General features: G+C 40.3%; 1 protein-coding gene across 9 annotated transcripts in view; it reads right to left on the reverse strand.

Moving 5' to 3' along the window:
* LOC140734855 (dedicator of cytokinesis protein 4-like) overlaps positions 1-26,758 on the reverse strand; it is a 356,660-nt gene that overhangs the window by 31,175 nt on the left and 298,727 nt on the right. For all 9 annotated transcript variants that reach the window (XM_073059457.1, XM_073059454.1, XM_073059460.1 and 6 more), the window contains 3 exons: positions 26,408-26,584; positions 20,887-20,970; positions 18,164-18,283 (listed from right to left, as the gene is read on the reverse strand). In XM_073059457.1, the coding sequence (XP_072915558.1) occupies positions 18,164-18,283; positions 20,887-20,970; positions 26,408-26,584 (381 nt within the window). The remainder of the gene's footprint in view (positions 1-18,163; positions 18,284-20,886; positions 20,971-26,407; positions 26,585-26,758) is intronic.

Consider the following 26,758-nt stretch of genomic DNA (forward strand, 5'->3'; position numbering starts at 1 on the left):
TCCACTTCCCGCACTTCGGCCCTCACCCTATCCTCCCATCACAACAGAAACCGTGTTCCCCTTGTCCTCACCTACTACCCCACCAGCCTCCGAATCCAGCATATTATCCTCCGCAGCTTCCGCCACCTTCAACAGGACCCCACCACTAAGCACATCTTTCCCTCTCTACCCCTCTCTGCTTTTCACAGGGATCGTTCCCTCCGCGACTGCCTGGTCCACATGTCCCTCCACAGATCTCCCCACCTGGTACTTATCCCTGCAAGCGTAAGTGCTACACCTGTCCCTACACCTCCTCTCTTACCACCATTCAGGGCCCCAAACAGTCCTTCCAGGTGTGGCAACACTTCACTTGTGAGTCTGTTGGGGTAATCTATTGCATCCGGTGCTCCCGGTGCAGCCTCCTCTACATCGGTGAGACCCGATGCAGATTGGGGGACCGCTTCGTCGAGCACCTCCGCTCCGTCTGCCACAACAGACAGGATCTCCCGGTTGCCACCCACTTCAACTCTGCTTCACATTCCCATTCGGATATGTCCATACATAGCCTCCTCTACTGCCATGATGAGGCCAAACTCCGGTTGGAGGAGCAACACCTCATATACCATCTGGGTAGTCTCCAGCCCCTTGGTATGAACATCGAATTCTCCAACTTCCAGTAATTCCCTCCCTCTCCCTTCCCCCATCCCACTTTCACTCTGCCTCCTCTTCTAGCTGCCTATCACCTCTCTCATGATTCTGCCTTCTTCTACCACCCATAGTGCTTTCCCCTTAGATTCCTTCACCTCTCCTGCCTATCCCCTCCCTGCTTCCCCTCCCCCACCCCTTGATCTTTCCTCTGATTGGTTTTTCACCTGGCACCTTCCACCCTCCCCCCACCTTCTTTATATGGCCCCTGCCCACTCCCGTCATTAGTCTTGACGAAGGGTCTCGGCCTAAAACGTTGACTGCTCCTTTCAACGGATGCTGCCCGATCTGCTGAGTTCATCCAGTTTGTTTGTATGTGTTTAAAGCTAAAGGAGTATCACTTGTTCCAACTCAGACACCACACAACTTCCCAGATGTCAAGAATCAATGACTTACACCTCGGGCAAGAGAAAAGGTCAGTATAGGGACCAACTTTATTCAGGACAAAGTTACACAGAAGTTCTACCTGAAGATGATTTAGATGAAGGTTCTGTTGTGGAAGTTGAACGGAGAAGGTTGATGGATGTACAAACAAAATACTTGGTGCGTAAACAGAACCATCAAAAAGCCGGCATACTGTACAATGTCAAGAATAATTAAGGAGTGCAACTCCAACCTGGAATTAGCCTTTCTGCAAAATTTGGAGTTCATCAAACCCAGAATAGAAGATTGACAACAGCGCTATTAATGTATTTCTGTGCAAAACTGTAACTGTTTCATTGTTAGGCACAGGAGTACATTCGGCCAGAGACTCATTCCATCCAGATGTAACACTGAGCGTCATAGGAAGTCATTCCTACCTGTGGACATCAAACTTTACAACTCCTCCCTCGGAGTGTCAGACACCCTGAGCCAACAGGCTGGTCCTGGACTTATTTCCACTTGGCATGATTAACTTATTAATATTTAATTATTTATGGTTTTATATTGCTATATTTCTTCACTATTCTTGGTTGGTGCGTCTGTAACGAAACCCAATTTCCCTCGGGATCAATAAAGTATGTCTGTCTGTCTGTCAAGATGCCCAACATCTGCCTGTTGCAGTGACAGATTAGAATTCCAACACATAAACTCGGACTACTGCTATCATTGCTGTGAATATCAGCAATCAAAGGGCGTCACAGTTGTGTGACCCATCCTCTGGCAGATTATGAGGTGCAGTGAGGTACATCTCACAAGGGTCAGCAGTGGCTTCGGGGAGCACAAATCTGATGCTGCTCCTCAGTATAACAGTGTTTCAGATTCACAGTAGCCATTCCAACAGTGCCCTTTCTGTCACTCATTAGCCAGTCAGAACAGAGTCCAAATGCAGCCCATCAAGGCCCTGCACTGATCAGGTCATCCGCCAGAGTCATCTGCATAATTCACTGCAAATCAAAGCCAACGCTCAGCAAGTGGCAAATGTCACCAGATTAAGACAGTACCTGAAAGAGAATGATTAAATGAAAATAGTTGACATTTAAATGCAAAATTGTTTACTTTGATTTATAAATTAGGTTTGCAATATTTTATTTTATAGAGGCTTCTAATTGATCACTATTATCAAGTAGAGCCTGCGATGGTTGTGAAAGTTTTGGTGAATGGGTTGTTCATGAAAATAATTCAGCTGCAATATGTTTTCCAAAATTGTAGTTGGTGTTGCTATTCATGTACAGCACAGGATGCGCCTCCCACTCAATGGATTGCTTGGGAGCAAGCCCTCATGGTCAGGCTGCATACCACAACAGGTCACCAGAAAGATCAGTACGAGGAAGTTTCGCCAGAATACTCAGGGACTGTGGATGCATTGTCTGAGCACATGCATGCTTTGCTTTTCTAACATCTGTTTATAAAGGTACGTCACCTTGCCGGAAACATCGAAAACCTACAGCACAATACAGGCCCTTTGGCCCACAATGCTGTGCCGAACATGTACTTAATTGAGAAATTACCCAGGGTTACCCATAGCCCTCTATTTTTCTAAGCTCCATGTACCTATCCAGGAGTCTCTTAAGAGATCCTATCGTATCAGCCTCCACCACTGTTGTCGGCAGCCCATTCCATGCACTCACCACTCTCTGCATAAAAAACTTAACTGTGACATCTCCTCTGTACCTACTTAAAAGCACCTTAAAACTGTGCCCTCTCATGCTAGCCATTTCATTCCTGGGAAAAAGCCTCTGATTATCCACATGATCAATGCCTCTCATCATCTTATACACCTCTATCAGGTCACCTCTCATCCTCCGTCACTCCAAGGAGAACAGACCGAGTTCACTCAACCTATTCTTATAAAGCATGCTCCCCAATCCAAGCAACATCCTTGTAAATCTCCTCTGCACTGTTTCTATAGTTTCTCCTTCCTTCCTGTAGTGAGGTGACCAAAACTGAGCACAGTACTCCAAGTGGGGTTTGACCAGGGTCCTATATGGCTGCAACATTACCTCTCAGCTCTTAAACTCAATCCCACGGTTGATGAAGGCCAATGCACTGTATGCCTGCTTAACCACAGAGTCAACCTGCGCAGTAGATTTGAGTGTCCTATGGACTTGGACCACAAGACTCCTCTGATCCTCCACATTGCCAAGAGTCTTACCATTAACACTATCATCATATCTGCCATCATATTTGACCTACCAAAATGAACCACCTCACACTTATCTGGGTTGAACTCCATCTGCCACTTCTCAGCCCAGTTTTGCATCCTATCAATGTCCCACTGTAACCTCTGACAGCCCTCCACACTATCCACAAACACCCCCAACCTTTGTGTCATCAAGCAAATAAACTAACCCATCTCTCCACTTCCTCATCCAGGCCATTTATAAACATCACGAAGAGTAAGGGTCCCATAACAGATCCCTGAGGCATACCACTATTCACTGACCTCCATGCAGGATATGACTCATCTACAACCACTCTGTCTTGGTGGGCAAGCCAGTTCTGGATCCACAAAGCAATGTCCCCTCGGATCCCATGCCTCCTTACTTTCTCAATAAGCCTTGCATGGGGTACCTTATCAAATGCCTTGCTGAAATTCATATACACTACATCCACTGCTCTACCTTCATCAACGTGTTTAGTCACATCCTCAAAAAATTCAATCAGGCTTGTAAGGCACGACCTGCCTTTGACAAAGCCATGCTGACTATTCCGAATCATATTATGCTTCTCCAAGTGTTCATAAATCCTACCTCTCAGGATCTTTTGGATCAACTTACCAACCACTTAAGTAAGACTCACTGGTCTATAATTTCCTGGGTTATCCCTACTCACTTTCTTGAATAAGGGAACAACATCTGCAACCCTCCAATCCTCTGGAACCTCTCTTGTCCCCATTGATGATGCAAAGATCATTGCCAGAGGCTCAGCAATCTCCTCTCTCATCTCCCAGAGTAGCCTGGGGTAAATCTCATCCAGTCCCGGAGACTTAGCAACTTGATGCTTTCCAAAAGCTTCAACACATCCTCTTTCATAATGTCTATATGCTCAAGCTTTTCAATCCACTGTAAGTCATCCCTACAATTGCCAAGATTCTTTTCCATAGTGAATAGTGAAGCAAAGTATTCATTAAGTACCTCTGCTATCTCCTCCGGTTCCATACACACTTTCCCACTGTCACACTTGATTGGTCCTATTCTCTCATGTCTTATCCTCTTGCTCTTCACATGCTTGTAGAATGACTTGGGGTTTTCCTTAATCCTGCTCACCAAGGCCTTCTCGTGGCCCCATCTGGCTCTCCTAATTTAATTCTTAAACTCCTTCCTGCTAGCCTTATAATCCTCTTTCCATTACGTGGAAATATCTCTATCATTACGTGGTGTTTTGAAACTTTAGTAAGCTTTTCTTTTCCTCTTGACTAGATTTTTAACAGCCTTTGTACACCACGGTTCCTGTACCCTACCATCCTTACCCTATCTCATTGAAACGTACCTATGCAGAATGTCACTCAAATATCCCCAAAACATTTGCCACATTTCTCCTGTACGTTTCCCTGAGAATACCTGTTCCCAATTTATACTTCCAAGTTCCTGCCTGATAGCTTCGTATTTCCCCTTACTCCAATTAAAGGAGATAGAATTGTTATCACTATCTCCAAAATTCTCTCCCACTGAGAGACCTGACACCTGATCAGGTTCATTTCCCAATACCATATCAAGTACAGCCTCTCCTCTTGTAGGCTAATCTACATATTGTGTCAGGAAACCTTCCTGAACACACCTAACAAACTCCACCCCGTCTAAACTCCTTGCTCTAGGGAGATGCCAATCAATATTTGTGAACTTAAAATCTCCCACCACAACAACCCTGTTATTATTACTCCTTTCCAGAATCTGTCTCCCTATCTGCTCCTTGATGTCCCTGTTACTATTGGGTGGTCTATAAGAAACACCCAGTAGAGTTATTGACCCCTTCCTGTTTCTAACTTCCACATACAGGGACTCAGTGGACAATCCCTCCATGACTGCAGCCGTGATACTATCTCTGATCAGCAGTGCCACGCCTCCATCTCTTTTGCATCCCTCCCTGTCCTTTCTTCAACATCTAAAGCCTGGCACACTAAGTAACCATTCCTGCCCCTGAGCCATCCAAGTCTCTGCAATGGCCACAACATCATAGCTCCATAACTGATCCACTCTCTAAGCTCATCCACTTTGTTCACGATGCTTCTTGCATTAAAAGAGACACATCTCAAACCATTAGTCTGAGCACATCCCTTCTCTATCACCTGCCTATCCTCCCTCTTGCACCGTCTCCAAGCTTTCTCTATTTGTGAGCCAACTGCCCCTTCCTCCATCTCTTCAGTTTGGTTCCCACCCCCGAACAATTCTAGTTTAAGCTCTCCCCAATAGCCTTACCAAACCTCCCTGTCAGGATATCGGTCGCCCTCGGATTCAAGTGCAACCTGTCCTTTTTGTACAGGTCACGCCTGCCCCAAAAGAGATCCCAATGATCCAGAAATCTGAATCCCTGCCCCCACTCCAATCCCTCAGCCACACATTTATCCTCCACCTCACTCTATTCCTATGCTCATTGTCACGTGGCATAGGCAGTAATCCTGAGATTACCACCTTTGAGGCCCTGCTTCTCAACTTCCTAACTGCCTGCAGTCCGTTTTCAGAACCTCTTCCCTTTTCCTACCTATGTCATTGGTACCAATATGTACCACAACCTCTGGCTGTTCACCTTCCCACTTCAGGATATCGTGAATGAGCCTGGGAGGCAAACAACCATCCGAGTTTCTTTCCTGTGTCCACAGAATTACCTGTCTGACCTTCTAACTATAGAGTCCCCTATTACTGCTGCCCTCCCCCTTTCCCTACTCTTCTGAGCCATAGGGCCAGACTCTGTGCTAGAGGCATGATCACAGTTGCTTCCACCAGTTAGACCATCCCCCCCAGTACTCAAACAGGAATACTTATTGTTAAGGGGGACAGTCACAGGGGTACTCTCTAGTACCTGACCCTTGCCCTTCCCTCTGACTGTTACCCACTTATCTGTCTCCTGAGGCCCCAACATGACTACTTGCCTATAGCTCCTCTCTATCACCTCCTCACTTTCCCTGAGGAGATGAAGGTTGTTGATCATCGAGCTGCAGCTCCAGTTTCCTAATGCAGAGCTGCAGCTCGACGCACCTGGCACAGATGTGGCCTTACAGGAAGCTGAGAGTCTCCTGGACTTCCCACATCTGTCACCCAGTACAGAACACAGGCCTCACAGACATACTTCCTATTTCTATTCTACACAGGCAACCTACCTTGCCTCAATCCCTTATTGCCGAAGCCCTGTTGAGCCAAAGCCCTCCTACTCTGTCTACCTCTACTCCGTCGCCTGAGGCCCGCCCTATAAAGCTGTCTTCTTTTTAAACTGTTTCCGCTGGTCTAACTCGCTGACGTCCACGCACCTGCGCAGTCGTTCTTTGATCAAACCGCCAAAGAAAAAATGATCGCCTTATATACTTTTCTGGCAGTCTAACTCGCTGACATGAGTAATGACCTCTTCAACTTGATCAGGAGAATGAAATTTTGCTATGTAGCACTTACCACTCAGATTACCCATTGCCTTCAACTGAGCTGGTTAGGTCCACAAGCCCAAATGTCTTTGCTAGCCACACACTACCAGGGGTACGTGCCGTGTGCATTGTCTGGAATAAGCCTTGCCTTTGAGATAGTTTGCAAAGCTTTAGGCTGATGGCAAAATCACTCCCCTAGCTTTGTTGTTTGATACAATCAGAAGCCTACCAGGCTATTAAAAGTGAATTAAGTAATTAAGCAGCAAGTTTTTAAAAAGTAAAATCACTTACATAATTAAAGGAATTATTGCAGACTCCAAATTTGTAATTAATAACAGCTCATTTTATTCTTACTTTTTTTTTCAGGTGTGACCTGGTTTTGGACTTGTGGGCAGAATCTGAGGAATCTCAAGACTGTGTTCTCACTCATGAAATCCACATGAAGCAGAAATGCTAGCTAGCTATCATTTTCAGCTCTTTCACTGACTTTCCAAATGAAATTGTAGCTGGCAAAATGAAGACAATATCTATAAGTCCAGTAGCAAGGCTGACGTACAGGCACTTTGGTATCGCTACCTTGACTCACACAGGCAGTCCAAACCTAACACAAATCTGCAGCTACAATCCAAAAAGTGACAGATTCAACCAAGGTACCTTTTCAAAGTACTCGGTTCCAACGTGTTTTTCTTGTTAACATTCAAGTTGGAGAATTGCTCCTTGGAGACGTCAAGCAAATTGTCTCTCCTCCTCCTTCTAACACAATGTCAATCCATGCATACACTCCCACTCATTCTTCCAGAAGGTTGGTAGTTCTTTTTCATTATATAGTTTCAATTTATGTCTGAATCAACGGTTTCTGCACATACCTTAGCCCTTTGACACCAACACATCAAACATTGATTGTCCGGGCTGTCTTTCATTGATTCTATTGTATTTCTTGTATTTACTCAGAATGCCCACAAGAAAACGAATTCAAGGGTTGGTTATGGTGACATATATGTGATTTGATAACAAATTTACTCTGAACATTGAATAATAGTTTGGAAGACAGGAAATAAATGCCAAAGGTAGCAATTTGCTTTCAGTTTGGCATCTGATAAGCATGCATGCCACTCCATCCCCACCCATCATAAAGGGAAGGTTTCTAGTGTTTATTTGGAAAAACTGAGCCACAGTGTCTTGTGGGCAATAAATCCAACTGACAAATTCAAGATTGAGGATGGGACTTTTAATGAGGAGCACGTCAGCTGTGATCAAATGAGATTGGATGCATTGGGATAGACGGACATTTTCTGTTTTGTGGAACCTTGTGTGCTTAGCATACACCATGACCTCAAAATTGGAATCCACTCCAAGTGCAGGTATAACCCACGTGCACTGCTTATTAATAAAGATGGATTTAGAATCATGAAAACTGGTTTACTGAATGATGGATGACCTTGAGCCAGTTTACCAATTTTACTGCAGTGATTGTGCATTGGAAATGAATTTGTTGTCCTGGGTACAGGACGAAGGTTACAACCTAACCTAGAGATGCACAAAGACTCGAGGCAAACTGGAACCAATGGCTACAGTCCGTACTGTTTTGCCGAGACATTAGTCTAGCCACCAAGTTTAGGCAAGTATAAAATATGAACTAACCATTTTGAAAATGAAGAATGTTAATCAACCAACATGCAGGATTACGTGCCAAGTCACAGCGAGATTTCAGTGTTGCGGTTACTGTAATGCTTTACAGCGCCAGTAGCCCAGGTTCAATTGCTGCTGCTGACTGCAAGGAGTTTCTAACTGTGTTGGTTTCCTCCTCGTATTCAAAGATGTACGGGTTAGTGTGTGAATTGGTCACTTTGGTGTATGTAGTGGCGCAGGCTCGTTGGGCTAGAAGGGCCGGTTACTGTGCTGTACCTCAAAATAAAATGAAATAAATAAATCCCACTGGAACTGAGATGCCTCTATGCTAAAATGGGACCCTCACGTGTTTTTAAAAAATCAGCACTATATAATTCAATTCTGAGTCTATGTATTATGGAAAAACAAAGACATCAATGTACACAAGTCATCTCATTAAATGATCAACACATATTAGATCACACGCTGAAAACCGCTAGGAGCATTTCTACTTTATTTAGAAGTAATCCATGAGGAGAAGCGAAGAGGATGAAGAACAGGGGCCCCTGTGACAACCAGCATTGCTTGCCAACAGATCTCAGAGATTAACTTCTTGAACATTTGCATTGAACAATTCCCAATTCTAGTCCCCTCAGCACATTTGCCCTCTGCACATATCAGCGCCTTCCTTCAATCCAGCCTTTTGGGGCCAAGCTTGCATTCCACCACAGCGTTAGCTTCAATACCAAATCCAGAAAACTACTATTTATACAAAATTCTTAAAAACAATTCTTAAGCAATTCCTTTATATTCGTCTTGTATATATAGTTATCTATTCTTGCATTCCTGTGATATGTCTCTTGCTTGTGAGAAGGAACGTTGCTGAGCTTCCATTGTTGCCATGATGGTGAACTTCGAAGTTCAAAGTAGATTTATTATCAAAGTACATATATGTCACCAAAACAACCCTGAGATTCATTTCCTTACGGGCATAATCAGTAAATCCTAGAAACATAATAGAATCAATAAAAGACTGCACCCAACAGGACAAACAACCAATGTGCAAAAGACAACAAACTATGCAAATACAAAAGAAAAATAAATAATAATAAATAAGTAGTAAATATTGAAAGCATGAGACAAAGTGTCCATAGGTTATGCTAAACGTTCAGTGATAGGGCAAGTGAAGTTGAGTAAAGTTATTCCACTGGCTTAAGAGCCTAATAGTTGAGGGGTAATAACTGTACCTGAACCGAGACTCCTGTGCCTCCTTAATGATGACAGCAGTTGGATGAGAACATGACTTGGGTAGTTGGGATCTTTGATGACGGATGCTGCCTTCCCATGACAGTGCTCTGTGTAAATGTGCTCAGTGGTGGGGAGGGCTTTACCCATGGGCTGTATCCACTACCTTTTCAAAGATTTTCCAATCAAGGGCATTGTTTCCATACAAGGTCATAATGCAACCGATCAATATACTCTCCACCACATATCTATAGAAGTTTGGACAAGTTTTAGATGTAAGTGTAAGGATGTCATTTTCTTCAAGCAAGATGTCATAGAATAGATCAGGACCTGTTTTGTGAAAGGTACATCACTCCTCTCTATATTATATTCAGTGCAGGAATCACAAATTGCTATATAGCAACAAAAGAGACTGTCGATGCTGGAGTCTGGATTCAAGAGAACAAACTGCTGGAGGAATTCAGTGAGTCAAGCAGCATCTGAGGAGGGAAGGGGTTATCAGAGTCAAGTTTGGGGTGGAGACCCTGCATCAAAACAAACTGCAGCATGTGGCCTTAAGTCTAAAACAAACATAGCAGCAGAGATCAGAATCTTACGACTGTCAACTTGAAGTAATAAATTAACAATCTAAAATTCCAAAACACATGAATGACATGATGCTGATTTTGATTCTTAGAAACACATCTATTCTGTCATAAATGCATGTTACGTGTATGTAAAAGTGAGGGAGAGAATGCCAGTGACTCGCTGCACAGTTCCAGCCCAAAAGGAAATAGGAGGCTGATCACTTTGTGGAGATGGTCTGAAAATTCAAGTAAGCACATAAAATGACATTCAGCAGTTCTCTGAAAGTGATGAAGAAAAGGTCAGATACATGTTTTCTTGGACAGATAAAAAAGGATTAGATTTTTCTGTCAGCCATGAAATAAGTGAGCCATAGTGTAAATATCCTCACCAGATCTTCCAAAAATTCAGCACACATCAAGCTAAAGGTGAATTATAATCTATCAATATGAGCTAGAAACCCTGAAGCAGGAACGAGATGAGCCGCTGACCACTTCACTACAATGGCATCACAGTATGGAACAGGTTAGCACATCGCTTTACAGTACCAGCTGCAAGATCAGGGTTTTGATTCTCACTGTTGTCTGTAAGAAGTTTGTACATTCTCCCCACGACCCTGTGGGTTTCCTCTGGGTCCTCCTGTTTCTTCCCACATTCCAAAGACATACAGTTAGGATCAGGAAGTTGTGAGTTTGGAACGTTGGTGCCGGGCTGCCCAGCATAATCCTTGTAGTTTTGATTTGATGCAAATGATGAATTTCACTGATGTTGGCAAATAAAGCTAATCTTTATCTTTATTAAGTTTGGAGACGTAGCCAGTACATGCAAACCAAAGAAGTGGATGAAAGGCAAGTGCAACAACTCATTTAGGTCCCAGCATATCCTGACCAAATGAAAACCCTGCATTAAGAAGCAAGAGCTCACCAGAGTACAGACAACTGATACAACCGGAGCACAGGAAGCTGCAAATGAACAGACGAAGACCGAGGCAAACGCAAGATCAATCTGCAGCTTGGAAGCAAGGTCGATACTGTTTGTCAATGGAAGGCAGGAGCTGTGAACAACCAAGCAAGTTCACAACCAATAATAAAAAAATCTTTTTTGGAAGGCAAACCTCACAAAATGCTAGACGACCTCAGCAGATCAGGCAGCATCAATAGAAATGAATAGATAGTCGACGTCTCTTCAGGGTCTCAGCCTGAAACATCAGCTCTCTATTAACGTCCATAGAAGCTGCCTGACCTGCTAAGTTCCTCCAGCATTTTGTGAATGTTAATTAGGATATCCAGCATCTGCAGACTTCCTTGTTTTTATAAACCTTTGTGGAAACTTCAACTTTTTTTCCATAGATGATGCATAACTGAAAAATATATACAGAGGAATGTCAAAGGAAAAGTAAAATGACCAAATGGAAAAGAAATAAAATCAGACCATCCAAACCATGAAGAGTTTGAGAACACAAGAGTTGCTGGAATCATACATCTGAATGGAATAAGTTGAAGTACAAACTCATTATGAATTGCAATCCACAGGTGTGTTTGTAAAAGACTGAGAAACAAATCCTCACTGTCGATATCAAGTTAAAAATGAATCCAGAACAAAGTAATATCATTTCACTTGAGTGATTCCAAAAGACCTTCCCTGTCATTGCAGTATGGAGGAAATTAAGTACACAATTGGGAATTATTCAAATCAGAAGAACATATCAGACGAATGAAGCCAATTACATGCTCCATGTCACAGAAGCCGACGGACTTGCTGTTCTGCGTAGAGAAATTGTGAGAACTACAGTAAGCCACTAGATGGAGGAAGCAACACAGAGTTGAGCTGAATATGTTGATAAGGAAAATCCTTTTGACAAGCAAAACCTGATCAAAATGGACCCAACATGTTTTGACAAAACAACTACAAACTTTGAGGATTTTAAAAATTGCATGATTGATGATCTCCAAGTGAAACCAGTTAGTCACTTGCCATAAAAGTTACCAGACAGGTTTTAAAGAAAAGTCAAGAGATGTGGTAGGAAGTCAAACCCAAGTAACTCTATCTGACAAGGTCTTGAACCACTTTACAGGGTACATTTGCATCTATTATCACAGAAGCGGATTGAAACGAGAGATCGAAGTGTGAGGACGCAATAGTAGCAACAACCAATGTGTGAAAGACAACAGACTGTGCAGATACAAAAGAGAAAAAAAGAATTCCTGAATAATAAATAAGCATAAATATTGAGAACATGAGACGAAGAGTCTGTAGATAACGGTAACAGTTCAGTGATGAGTCAGTGATGGACGTTAGAAACACTAACAAAACTGAGCAAGATCTGAGAACAACTCATGCTTCACACATCCGTAGTATGCTTTGTTTAAATTTAAGGTTCTATCTCGATCTGAATCACTTTCAGACTTCAGGTAATATTTTATCATATTATGGGCACTCCTTCCTAAGCAGCCCTTAACTTGCGCGTCTTTTTCTTTCTTGGTTTTTCAGTAGACTGATCTAGAAAACTCAAAATTTATCTGATGCTATTGATTAAGTTGATACCCCAAAATTATGCATCATTAAGACCAAGACAGGCCAGCAGTTGAGAGAAAATTGAACTCATTTCTAGCCGACATCAAAACTGATAAAAGCAAATCATCAGCAACAGCAGCAGCAATGCAAGTGTACTTTTGCAAAAGGACGAGCAACAGGATCATATTGCCAACAAACACACAAACTCTTCACAGAAAGAAACGATAATATCTATGCCAGGCATGCAATAGTAGAATTAATGTTTTAAGAAGCATGAAAAATTATTAAGCAAGCTCCAGTTAACATTTATCAGATTATTCAAGTTAAAAGATGAAAGAAAATAAACAAGGCACATTATATTCCTGCAAAAAATGAATATAGATATTACTGTGGGCACATTGTATGCATCATTCACTACCGTACTCTATCACGGGTAGAAATGAAATTTTTTTCCCTCAGCGGCTCATGGCCTGTAGTCTGAAGATAAACATGACATAAAAGCAGCGATACAAGTCTTGAGCTGAAATATAAGAGAGATCTGGGAAGAACACACCAAGGTTTGTTTTCTTGCAACTCAGCACTTCCACTGACTCTTTATGAGAAGAGAGTTCATAACTGATATAATGGCTTGAAAACTTGGGTTACGTTGACCCGAAGAGGTAATGTGGAAAGGCAAACCATGGCCAATGGTACCTGTGTGAAGTTTCAAAAGAGGCTTCACAATGTTCGGCATTACTGCAAACCACCCGAAGCTGGCTTCTAAATTCCTGTTGGATGAAACAGTTTTCATGAGCCTGCATGAAGCCATAAAAAAGTCCACTCTTTCTTTCTTTCCTGTTTTATCCCTATGAAGATTCTTAGAGTGACTGGGTATTTAAACAGAATATCTGCTTCTCACACAACACAACCAGTAGGAGATGAGAACCAGCACCTCTAGCATCCTATTACGTTCTTCACACTCCTGAAAGCCAGAATGCAATGCTCAACATGAAAATCCCCCCTCTGGATATTCCCTACGACTAAAAAGATTGACTCAACAAAGTTGGGTAGCAAAGCTGTCTTGACATTTCATACCTCAGTCTGGAGGAGGAGCAGGCATTGAGAACAGCTTGCCTTGATGTAGAGAACAAGTAGCATGTGGTGGAAGTAATGAAAGGTAAAAGAGATTAGAAGCAATACGTCAATTCTGTCCTCCACTATTACCACTCACTTTGGCCTCCACAGGAAGAATATTCAGATACGCTTTGATTGCGAATAAAATAACTTGCTAGTTCCATAGAAGGTGCTATTGGGGAATGAAGGTTGCAGCAGTGGTTTGAGACGTAGTTGCAAGGATGAGATTGAGGAGGAGGAGGAGGAAGAGTGGGCTGAGTGGTAATGAGTGTCAAGGTGACTGGCAGACTGTGAATGAGAGGGAAGACTATTAACTTGATAACTCAAGTGAGGTCACTGAATACTTTACAGTATTTTGGTCATGCACTGGAGAAAAAACTGTTACTGACTTCCTCTGCGATCCCTCCATGGAAGCCCTTTCTCAGCTGTCAGCCTCCTTCCGCCTGGATCAGAAATTTTTAATGCTACCCAAAGGACTGAAGCATAATATATCTAATTTGATACAGTAGGCTTGCACTTGAGTCAGACTGCAGTGAAACGAAAGCCATCTTTCCAGTGAGATATTAAACAGCTCCTCTATAAATTGGACACAAGGAAGACAGCAGCACTGCTGTTTGTGGAAGCTAAATGCAAATTAAGTACCACAAATTGTACATCACATTCGGGATTATAATTCAAAAATGCTTCTCTGGAAGCAAGCTGACAAGGTGTCTTTGAGATTTTTGGAGAGAATGTTTCTCACTAACTTTGTTTTCCTTGGAGGAATAATATCTCCTCTCCCATTCAAGCATAGTTCAGGACTTCCATCATTACATTAAAGAACCTAGGCAGCTAAAGATCTCACAGTGACATGTATTTTCCTTAGCATTCTCACCTTTCTATGCGCTGCCTAACCTTTAGCTGAAAGATGCACAACTCCAAGAAGAGAGCTACCACAATCAATACCTAAGGCTATGAAGTTGTTCATTAATAACAGAAGCAAGAAGAAAAAAAAACAAAGCAGATTTCCTGGTTTATAATCTCCATCCGATTTATAGTATACCTCTTTGTCAATAAATATCCTACATCTTCAGCAATTCTAAGCAGCCACACAACATTTAGTTGGGTCTTGAAGTCTAGTGTTCAAAACTCATACTCATTTGTTTGAGAAAGCATCTGTCAGTTAATTTGCAAGAAGAATTTCTTTTTGTCCGAATACAAGAAATGTCTTGAGAAATTTCTGACATTTCTATTATTTGGTTTTTCACCATTAAGGAGCCCTGATGCCACACATCTGGTTCAGTTTATCTTGCTTTTCCTCCATTTCCATGTCATAGGCATACAGGACAAACCTAAATAAGCCCTGTGGTGAAGGCTCCTTTGACAGATGGATGGGAAAATAAAAATTCCATCCTCACATTGCTCAGAGGCAGAGTATGGTGTTCAACCTTGGGACTATAATCTAAGAAGTTAAAAAAAATATATATATAGTCATTTCTATCAGAGCTTATATTTCCGACAATGTATTTGGATAAGCAAAGTCTCTGGGTTCAACCAGTTCCGTGCTTGGTGACTCATTCATTCAGGTGGATCTTCTTTTTTTAAACAAACCTCACTTATAAAAGGCACATAATTTGTGTACAGGACCTTCCAAAATATCCAATATTTTTATGTGCTCCATTTTTCCATACCACAACTAAAACACTTTTGTCTCAATACAAAATCATCTCAGACTCTAAATTACAACAGTGAAATGTTAAAATACAATCATTCTCACAGAGTGACATTCAGTGATTGTGCAATTAAATCAGTTTTGTTCAGTTTCCCAATTTAACAATACTTTCACTTCCTTTAAACAAGTTTCTGTCATAAAAATAAATGGTCTGTCTCTGGGAAAATAAACTTTGATGTTTAATAGATTACTCATCAACTAACAGCTTATATTTCTAACAGATGTTTTTCTTTTAATTTGACATTCACAGCAGATCTGACTTTAAGACATGCGGTAATATAATAAATGCATCAAATAAAACTTCAAAGGCAAAAATCAGTAAGGTAGATGTTTTAAATCAGAAAGTGAGGCTTGAATTTTAATTTGCCTTTTATCAATTGCCAAACAATGTTTGATGTCTCTGAACAGTAAGATGAATCTCAGAGTTGTATTCTGTATACACACTTTGATAAAAAATGTACTTTGAAACAGTTTGTTTTCGTAAAACTGAAGTGATTAACTGTGATGCCATTTGATTATTGTCATATCTGTAGATGCAAATTATAACTTCAGCATTGCAAATAAACTGCTTAAACAGTATCAAGTTCAAGGAGCGGACCCAAACGAATGTGGTCAATAAATGAAATAGCATTCCCCAAGAGTGTCATGGGAAATAATCCATCTAGTAGAGAAATGGAGGACATGCGAATGAGGATGCTTTCCCCCTCACATAGTTTATTCCTTTGACTTCATTTTAAAAACAAAAGTACTAGAATTCCCTGATACCATACATAATTGGATCACAACGCTCGTCAGCGAATCTTGGCAGCCCATCTTCTGGAAGATAATTAAAAATGTAATCCCATACTTCTGTACAACTGAGACAGTAATCACTGCAGACCCAGCAATGAGGATGTTGGTTGAGTTACATCTAGTTTCTGGGATGTAATGTTTCGTTGGCTCTTATCCCGTATTAATGGTTGTCTTTTTTTTCCCCCCTCTGCTGCTTCTGTTTCCAAAAGAACACAAGCAGGTGTGTGCAAACAAACTTGTAATAACGTCATCTGAGCACATTCATGGTTTCCAGATTAGCCACAATTAATGCTAATCAGAGCAAGGTAAAACAGGCATCCAATTTCTGAAAGATAAACTATAGTTGTGGGGGACAGGCTGTTTTAATTATTCACTTAATTTTTGCTTTGCACTTGGCAACTTTTTTTTGGCACAGATTACTTTGAGGCCAGCAATTCCCATTAATATACTTCGTTGATTCCAGGTTGTTTGCAATTGCTTAATATTTGGGATTCTCCACTATTTTCACTTTTATGTAAGAGGATTGATAGGAGAGCAGGACTGATGAAGCAGACAAAATGTATCCATTTGCCACTATGCACAGGATTGAAATGATTAAGTGTAGAAGTGGTAAATTATAAAGGAGGAGAACCCTTCTAAAAGGCTCAGCATTATGCTGGTTCTATCCCATTTATTTTTGGACAATCTAACAGCAAATACATTTTAATTTTGTCCTCAATAAAAGACTACAATTATTCAATTGTATGTTCTTTATCCCAAGCCCCAACCTAGATCATGATATCCATTTGTGGTTGGTATTCATATTCTCCCCAACAGTTAAAACATGCTGTCTACCATTACTGTAAATGAGATCCTTTGCAAAGTATGTGCTCCAATGCAGCTTGGAAGAGAATCAAAGCAGAAGCTTTAAGAAATAAATGTAATAAATAAAGGGGAATATCACACCTGTAGCCTACAAAGTTATAGTATGCAACAATCCAATTGAATATAATTCAATTTTCATGAAACTGACATATTCTACTCTTCATTGTCTGCCTATTTTTGGCATAACCAAAGGATCAAAAGGAAAACAAAGTAGGAACAGAAACAAGAGAAAATCTGCAGATGCTGGAGATCCAAACAACATGTACACACACACACACAAAATGCTGGAGGAACTCAGCAGGCCAGGCAGCATCAATGGTGGAAAAAAAAGTACAGTCGATGTTCTGGGCACGACTGATGAAAGCAGGAATAGAGATCAATTGAAGTGGACAGTTTATGAATTTCTGGAAGATAATAGATGCCAAAGGACAAAAGTCATGTAACTTTCAAATGGGGAAATTATTGTCATAAAAGAAGACGTCTGCCTGACTGTCACACCACAGCACGGATTATTGAGTCAAAGCACCAGAGCACAGAAACAGGCCCTTTGGCCCATTATTATTCTGCCTAGTCCCTAGCCGTGGTGCAGTGGCATCAGCACCAGACTTAGAGGTGGGTAGTTCCAGGTTTGAATCTGCCCGGCTCCTTGCACGCTTTCCATCTGTGCATCGAGTTAGCAACTTGGCCTTGGAAAAATACAGACAAAATGCTAAAGTAACAGCAAGGTTGCCACCCGATGCACCACAAGAGGAATAACGAGTTCCATTGATCTGCACTGAACCATAGCCCTTCATACCCTTCCCGTCCATGTACTTACTCAAACTTGATCGTACTGGATCAAATACAACTTTAATAAGCAACACTAACAACATTGCTTATCCTCAGAGAAGATCAATATCACATTCATTGCAACTTGCTGGTATTTTATCAAGGCAACTCCTATGTTGCTTAAACATCAATATAACAGAATGAATCAGCATTTTCAACATTTAATTCAAATGGCACATGGGTTGTTAGATATTTGAATACTGATGATGGAATTCACTTGATCAGTTTTTTTTACTGTGAGTTCATACCTGTAGACCCAATCTGGACTTCATCACATAGAACTGATCCACCAGCTTCTTGTGCAATGGCCTCATATCTTGGGGCACAAATTTTTCATGTACGGCCAACCCATACTCCAGAATATGCGCCTTTAATACAGAGAAACACATAAGACGAGAACTTTACTTCAATTTTTAAAGAGTTGTACTTCACTACATTTCTCTAGTTAGCTTATTTACTTTTAATATATTGGCTTCAATGTATTGGCCAAGAATTATGAGACAATCTAGGTGCAGGGCTCATTGCACATATCCAATGAAGCTGGCTTGAGGTAATTGACTACTGACCTCCTTGGTTTAATGCCAGCGTGTTTTGGAAGTCAGGTGCAACACAACTGTGGGTAAGTAGTTATGGGCAGGGCACTAAAATCAACTGGCCAACAGCAAGTGTAGGAGTTGGGGGGGTGGGAACATACAGCTTCAGCTAAGTCCATTGACAGCTCTCTGGATAGCAGTTATCTAGTATCTTTGCAGATGTGCAAATTCCATTAAAGTGCTCAGAATTTGTTGTTGTTTTCAGGGATGAGCATGAGAATTTGAAAAGAACTCTGAAAGGATTGGGGTGATTAAATGACCATCAATAGATTTGCACCACTGAACAAAAGTAAAGAGGAAAATTTCAGTAGCATATCAAAATTACCAAACAGCTCTCACATCTTAAATGTATTTGCTAACCTTTTTGTTCAGTGAATAGTACACATATGATACGAGGCAGATTTAAGTGACTGTAATAAATGATAGATTTAGATAGACAACAGTAAGGAAAAGCTACCAGTGCAACGTCCACATGAATTTTCTGCACTGCACTGTCAAGGTATAGCAGCCCTGGAAGATTTTATTTTTCCAAGTTGCTGCATGTAACTTCTACTTGTTTTTCTAGAAAATAAATAAATAGGGTCTATTGCTAATTGTAGCATCTTGTCCAATTCTGGAAAGTGCTACAAGAGTGAAGGAGGTAGCCATCATTGACTGTGAACTTCACTTCACTCAGTAGGAAAGACAATTAACATTCATTGATGTACACATTGGCAATATTACTTACAGGAGTGAAATTGATAGAAATGAAATAACTGAACATCTTCAGGAGTTACAATTATGTTCAGTCTAGGCTCCCAGAAAAGCCCTTGCTTCTTATATCTGGCAGCTTGAGACACTTGGGCTGAAAAAATACATTTGTCCCTACTTTTCTTGTCATACGTAGAGAATATTGGGACCCAAGGGGGAAAGGGGCAAGAGCATATTGAGTGCATGCTCACCCCTTCATTGCACTGGTGCCTAAACTTACAGCTGACTGGGTGATACCTGTGCATCAGAATAGAGGAATTTAGTATGTTAGCTGAAAGGCAGGATTCTGTTAAGTAAAACACTGGGTCAGTCTGTGGCCTGACCAGCATTCCTTGGTGTTCAGACAGAGGAATTCACAAGTTCCACTGGATTATAGAGACTTTGCTACATCTTATTCCAGTGCCTAGTTCAATAAATCATGGTTCTTCCAGTTTTATAATTACATTTCTTTGCAGTAATTTTATACAGAGCTTATTAGATCATTTTATAGAATAGTTCAGAAGAGAAGAACGGCCCTTAACTCGGCAATGGAGTTATCGGGGCACCGTCTTTTGACGGTGTATCCGTAGCAAGCTTTTCTTGTTTTTACGAGGACGAGTTGCTAGCTCGACGCTCAACCCGGCTTGGATTTGAACTCAGGAACCTTCACTCCGGAGTCCAGCGTTGATATTATTGCGCCACCGAGCGGGACATAGTATAGTTAAGCTTAACATTATCGTTGACTGAGAAATAGAAAAGCCAGAATGAATAATGTCAGATTTTCATTTCCAAAGGTTATCAGAGAACTCCATTTTTATGACAATCCAAGTTTATTGCTAACCTTAACAACGTCTGTTTTTAAATTCAATGTTATTTAATCAAAAATTTAAATTTGTAGTTATGTAGGAATTTTAATCTATGTCTATGAATCATTGGCAAAGGCCTGCAAAGTACTTAACCACTCTGTTAAGTTACTGGACATGTAATTACATCCAGTGATTTGTGGCAGATCTCTCACAGCATATTGTCACAGGAAGTAGGGATTTAGTTTCTGATCCAAAACTGGCTATGGGATTATTTTAGCCTCCACCAGGAATTAGCTGACTGAAGATTTGATTGATGAGCACGGTAGAGGTGGGAAGAGTTTGTGGCTGGTGGGTCACAGCATCGCTCCATTTGACAGACAAGATAAGCACTATTGAATCCAATGGTATTTTCTCATTGTTCATCTCACTGGCTTGTGTTTAAGATATTAATTGCCACATGACAAATCTGAAGCACTACTTTAAGACCTGCCAAGATACTATAGTAAGGAACACAGCTTAGAACTGGCAAAAAGACAATTTAGAACGATGTCAATGAATCATCCTCGCCCACAGAGTGCTCACAAGATTTGGAATAATTTTCCTGGCTGTAACTGGTGGCAAAACCTTAATTTACTTTAAGAGTTAAATAATCTAGTGGAGAAAATGAAGAGGTTTTCTTTTTGAAGAATGAACTATATTGGCTAAATGAATCTCCGTCTTCTACCTTCTGATCTGTTTGTTGATCATATGTAGGTCATTTTTATATTCTAGTTTGGTTCTAATTATATTCATTAACTACTGATAATGAATACCTTTTAATTTGGGAACATGCATCTGTATTACCTGCTCAAACATAAGCTCCCTCAGGCGAGAGATTTTCTCCCCATCTTCAGGGTGGTTGAGAATGTAGTCCTTCACAAAGAACGCCTACAACAGAAGAGTCAGATATCTTCAGTTTTATTGCAGCTTTCCCGAGCTTTTCTTATTCCCCTCCCTGAATCTGCAGCTGGGCTGAGAAGACGTTTGCACTCTGGCAATAACGAATATAATTGTCAGTTTATTAAGAAATTGGAGAAGTATTTATGAAATAGCTTGAAATACAAGAATTCCAGTTCTTGGGAGAAAATGCAAGAAAATAAATTATGCAAATTAATGCATTAGGTAGTGAAGGATCTTCATGTATATAGCAACGTATAATTATGGACAGGCAGTGAGGTTAGAAGGTCAAATCTGTCTGTAATTTACCGAAATTCTTAATAAAGTGTGGAAACTCTTAATAATGTAGGAAATTTATACCCGAGCCCAATCCTGTTCTCTCCTACTTCTCAGCATGAATCCACTTGATGATGATCTTAAGTAGAGAAGACAATTCGGCTGTCTTAACTACCACCGCACTGGCTAGGTTCAGTCAATTAAAAAAATCAGATCCATAGAAATGACTCTACTGTTTCTCTTCCCATAGATGCTGAGTATTTCCAAACAGATTTGGTTTCTGTCTCACATAGTCCAACATGTTTACTTTCCAGCCATGTAGAACTCAACAATTCACTTTTCTTCCACTAAATCCAGGTTTGGGCCCTTCATTTATATTTAGTGTCACCTTCGTTTCGATTATTGCATGCTGCATAGATACACAATAGCGAAAAGGATGGCACGGTCTTAACTTTCTCCAGCATTTTATGAATGATCAGACTATTCCTCCGACCTTGCCTCTCCTCATAGATACTGACACATACAAAACCATCATCTGAACGGGGTCGCTAAGTAACGAACTGTAGTGGAAGCTCATTGGTTAGGCACCACTGGACCTCCAAACAGAAATTACTCTATATTCAAACCACAGGTATTCGGCAATGCAACAGCTATCCAGCTGCTGAAGCAGTCCTCTGTGTCCTTGTTACCTTAGATCTGGCTATTTCAACAGCGGTTATGTAATTTTTATACATTTGAGGTCATCCAAAACTCCGCTATGTCCAGGCCTGCACCATGTATCGTTTTGCAGGGTAATATGACAGAAATGTCAGAAGTAGTTAGTATTTCATATAATAATCAAAATTAGAATGAAGATTAAATCTGTGGCTTGGATGCACAGCAGCCTTGAAAACTGAAGTTGAGAAATTTAAGAAGTTATAATTATAAATGTAGAAGGGCTTGTTAGGAAAGCAAATAGTGGCAGAGGATTGGCAGGTAGTTAATAGGAATTCTATATTTAAAAGGAAAATGGGACAAGTCCAGAGAACTGCAGGCCAGTTAATATAATGTCAGTGATAGAAAAGGTAAAAGAACTCTTGTTCAAACATAGCAGAAAAAAAGAAACGGAAAATTTTGAATTCTTTGAAGAAAGAATAGACAAAAGGTGATGCAAAAAATTTCAAAAGACTCTTTATAAGCTGGATCAGTAGACTCTTAACTAAAGTCAGAATATGTGAAATAGCTCAAGGCATTGAAGACCAGGCAGGTGTAAAGAGAAAAAGGGAGATTAGTGGATAAGGCTAGTTATTAAAACTGGGCAAAATGTGGGAAATACAACTCCACGTGAATTAGCGAGGAGCTTTTATGTTCCTGCTGACATCAAGGAAACAGTATTGGGACTCACAAGCACAAATGCTGGGGAAATCATCAGATTAAGGGACTTGGTTAAAAAAAGAACTTGGACAAAATGCAGAAATAACGAGGAGAACAAAAATGTAATTAGCATATGAATTTCAATTTACATTGGTCTGAGTACATACATTTTGCTAGAAGTGTAAATACTCATTGGAATGTGTGTGCAAATAAAGCAGATAAACTGCATGATGTTGGGTTATTGGTGAGGGCTTTAAATTTAACAAAGTGAAAGGCAGTGAAGTTAAAGTAAACTTCTGACCACTTATGAGGATATTATGAACAACTTAGTCTCTAGACCATGCAAAGGATACACAGCCACTATCAGAACTAGAGGATAGAATGAAAAATGCAAAAGCTATTCTCTTTTTAAAAAAAGACTGGTTTGGAAGATTTTTTTAAACTTGTGGAATGACTCAAACTGCTATTGGAAGCTGGGTGCATATCGGGTCAGTGATTTTTATGCACCACGGAGGCCCCTAATACACGGAGAATGCAAAATTCGCAGTATCAGTGAGATTGTATCATTGTTATGTAACTTGTGGCTCATGCTGTGAGGTTTGCACTGCAATTAAATAGGATTAGCTACTGAGTTGGTAGAGGGCCACAATTGGGAATTTACCTAACCATACAATAACCACTGCATTCCTTCTCCCCTGGACACATTAAACTAATTCTTTATCCCTCCTCACCTCATCAGCATCTCTCCTCACCACCTGCCCCTCAAGTTCCAAACTCCACTAACTGATCAAGGATTGCACACTCTCAATGAACCAGTGATTGGAACAACTGACAGATATTTACTTCCTTCAATATCTCTGCTTCCATCCACTGCCTGATACATATCACAACTTAATTATCCATATCCTGACTGGCTTTTCACCCGGTGATCCCAACTCCAACCCTTCAATTTACCAATCCAATTCCAGGCAATTTGCTCCCACCCCTGACCTCTATTCCACAAGAACTTGCACACCTTCCCACTTGACCTTTATCTTAACTAATTTTCTTTCCCCGCTCCTCTGAGGTAGACCTTGTGGAAGTAAAGTCTAATCACATGTAAGACCAAGTTAGTGGTCAAGAAGGTCTTCATTGCGTAATACTAAATTTGCTAGCAAAGTGACCACGAGAGTTCACAATGCAGCAAATATAAGTTCTACATGGAGGATACAACAAGGTGGGGTTGCGGGTATTAGTTAGTCAAAAATAAAAAGTTTAGAGATTCAGAAGAAGCTTTACTGAGGGTGGATATGATATGGAACTGATCACCAGAAGGAATTGTCATAGTGAATATCCTTTAAGGGGTAGATAAAGGAACAAGCAAAAAAGGAAAAAGGAATTTTGGTAGAGCTTAGGAAGAGTAAGCTTGTGTGGCATGAAATACAGCATGTACCTATTGGACTGGGAGCTCTGTTGCTTCTTCACTGCAAATACTTGTAATATTGAATTATCTCTGTGAATCCAGTTTTAGCCCATCAATATTTTGATTTTAATATCCTTATCATTTAATTTTGCAATTTTTCTGCCTTAGCCTTTATTCTCCAAACCTCTCCCTTCCAATTGAATAAGTTGTCAAGATTCTTATGCTCTTTATTTCTTATTCATGGTAGATGTTCTTCTCTTCACCAGTAAGAGTCACGTCCAGGGCCCAGTGGTACACAATGGCTTCTCTCAACTTTTTTTTAACCTGACTTTATTTCTTTGAGATATTTCTTAAAACCAACCATCAACCAAGCTTTAGGATACATATTCTAATGTCTTTTCACGTGGCTTTATGTGAAATTATGTTTGAACTGCGAACCTCTGAGATGTTTCATTATAATAAAAGTACAACACAAGTTGTTGAAATTCAGGCAGTGCAATGAAATTGGAAGCAAAATCAAAATGCCTAGAGACGCTCACAATGCCCTTGTGTAAATTGTCAGTTTGCTGCAGACAACCCATAATCAACACTAAGGGCACTCAGGCAATGCATGAAGAATGACAGATGATCCTCAAGTGCAATAAACAAAACCCAAGATACTTAAACAAAGAGTAATTTCTTCCATCTGCTCTAATTGTTTTAGTATCTTTCACATTTGGTAGATTGTTGTAGTAGGGAAAAGCACTAAAACTTGAATTGGCAACTCCTTCTTGCTAAAGTTGTTTAATGCCCAGAATGCATCATAATTGGTTTCACAGGATCTCAGTAAATACTGAATTCAAGTAAGTGATATTCCATTGCTTGACTTTGCTGTAAACAACTAATTGTTAATTGTTAATTTAATTCTGGATGACTTATCATTTCCCATCACATTGAAAACATCATGTAATAATTTATATTTAAGTTGTGCGCGCTAAAAGTTGCTCCCAGAGGGGTCGAATTCACAGGATCCGTAAACCTGGTACCTCCAGGACAAAGGGATAGTTGATTTTAATTAATTTCTGACAATGAACAAGCCAATGACTGATATTGCAATAAAGCAATTGAACAGTGGTGCAGAAGTCATTTTGCTCATGAAATCTGAGCTGGCTGTTCTGAAGAACGTGCACCTCTCCTATCCCACTCCTTCCCCAATTCCAACATCCTTTTCTAGTATTTAGCAAATTTCTCTTTGAGGCTGACTATTTCACCTGTGCTTCCTACCTTATCAAGCACGATATTTTTGGAAAAAATAAAACTGACAACATTGGAAATCCAAATCCAAGCAAGACCAAGCAGGTCAAGCAACACCTTGGGGAGGGAGGAAACCAGTTTACATTTCAGATCAAGGATCTTTCGTCAGAATGGAAAAGTGAGACAATAAAAATGTTTTTAATTTTCAGAGAGAGGAATGCAGAGGAAATACATGTGACAGAGTGGAAACAAACACTGTTGATGTAACAGTTACTTTATAAAATCACTAGTAGGAACAAAATGATATAGAAGTAATTTAAAACCTAATATATTAAAAGAAAGGTACAGTCACATTAGTGAAAGGCATGCTTCAGCTGTAAATATTAAAATGCAAAATTATCTGTAAGCATTTAATACCAACATTACGCAATATCTGCCCATTTCCTTTCTTTCCCCCGGTATCCAAGGAAACAACAGATTTCTCAGATGAACCAACACTTCACATATATTCCATCCAATTTAGTGTATTGCATTTGGTCTCATGATTAGGCACGTTACAATCCTCTGGACTTCCTATTTATAATTTTAGGTACAGTACATGCTTATCTAACCTTTCTCCCTCAAACACACTACTTATATTTGTTATATTTCAAATTGTTTCTGAATCAATTTGTTCCAAGTGCCAGTTCATGAAGTAATTGTTACCTTTATCTTTGGTCTGTACCTTCCCAAATATTTTTTCTCTGTCCTCTCTGTCTTAGGAAAGCTCATCATCTCACTTCCCTTTATCTGACACAACAATGTTTATCTCTCTACATTAAATCTACTTTATACGTTGAATGCTCCTATCATTCTTAATTTTGTTCTAGTGTATCATTTTGATAAAAATGGGCTTTGCAATCAAGTTAATGCTTCTGTTACGGAGTTAGGCTCAGAATTTTAACAATTAATTCACAGACTCTTCTCAGTTGCTTTTAACCATTGGGATACTCTGGTAAAATCCATTGTGCGTGGAGGAAAGAAGTGCTTGATAAAATTAAGATCATAAGCATTGAAGTATTATTACCATTCCTGATAGTAAATTTATGGGAAATCTGCTATCTTGTTAATTATTTCTTCAAACTTCCTGGGTCGTCTTCAATTCCCAAACCCTTCTAAATTTACCTCTTGATATCTGGCAAGTCCTCCATTAACTGCTGCATCGATGACCCCATTGAGGCACATGGTCAGGGGATTTATATTCTGCATCTGCCTTGACTGGCACTGGGTGATCAGGGTTCGCAGCTGTTGGTTCTTGTTCTCCAGCACCTCAATCGCATTTTCAAGTGGACTCATTTCAACCTAGAAACAGATTTTCTACACAAATTAGGTAAGTTCCTTACAAAAAAAAAGAAATACAAACAAGACGATCTGTGAAGAACTTTTAAATAACTTAGTTTCTGTTCAATTTAATGGAAAGAAATCTCAATTTTGTAAGGTGCAGAATTTCTGCAGTCAGCAAATTTTCAACAAGCA

The sequence above is a fragment of the Hemitrygon akajei genome, chromosome 10 (genome assembly GCF_048418815.1).
Source record: "Hemitrygon akajei chromosome 10, sHemAka1.3, whole genome shotgun sequence".
Lineage (NCBI taxonomy): Eukaryota > Metazoa > Chordata > Chondrichthyes > Myliobatiformes > Dasyatidae > Hemitrygon > Hemitrygon akajei.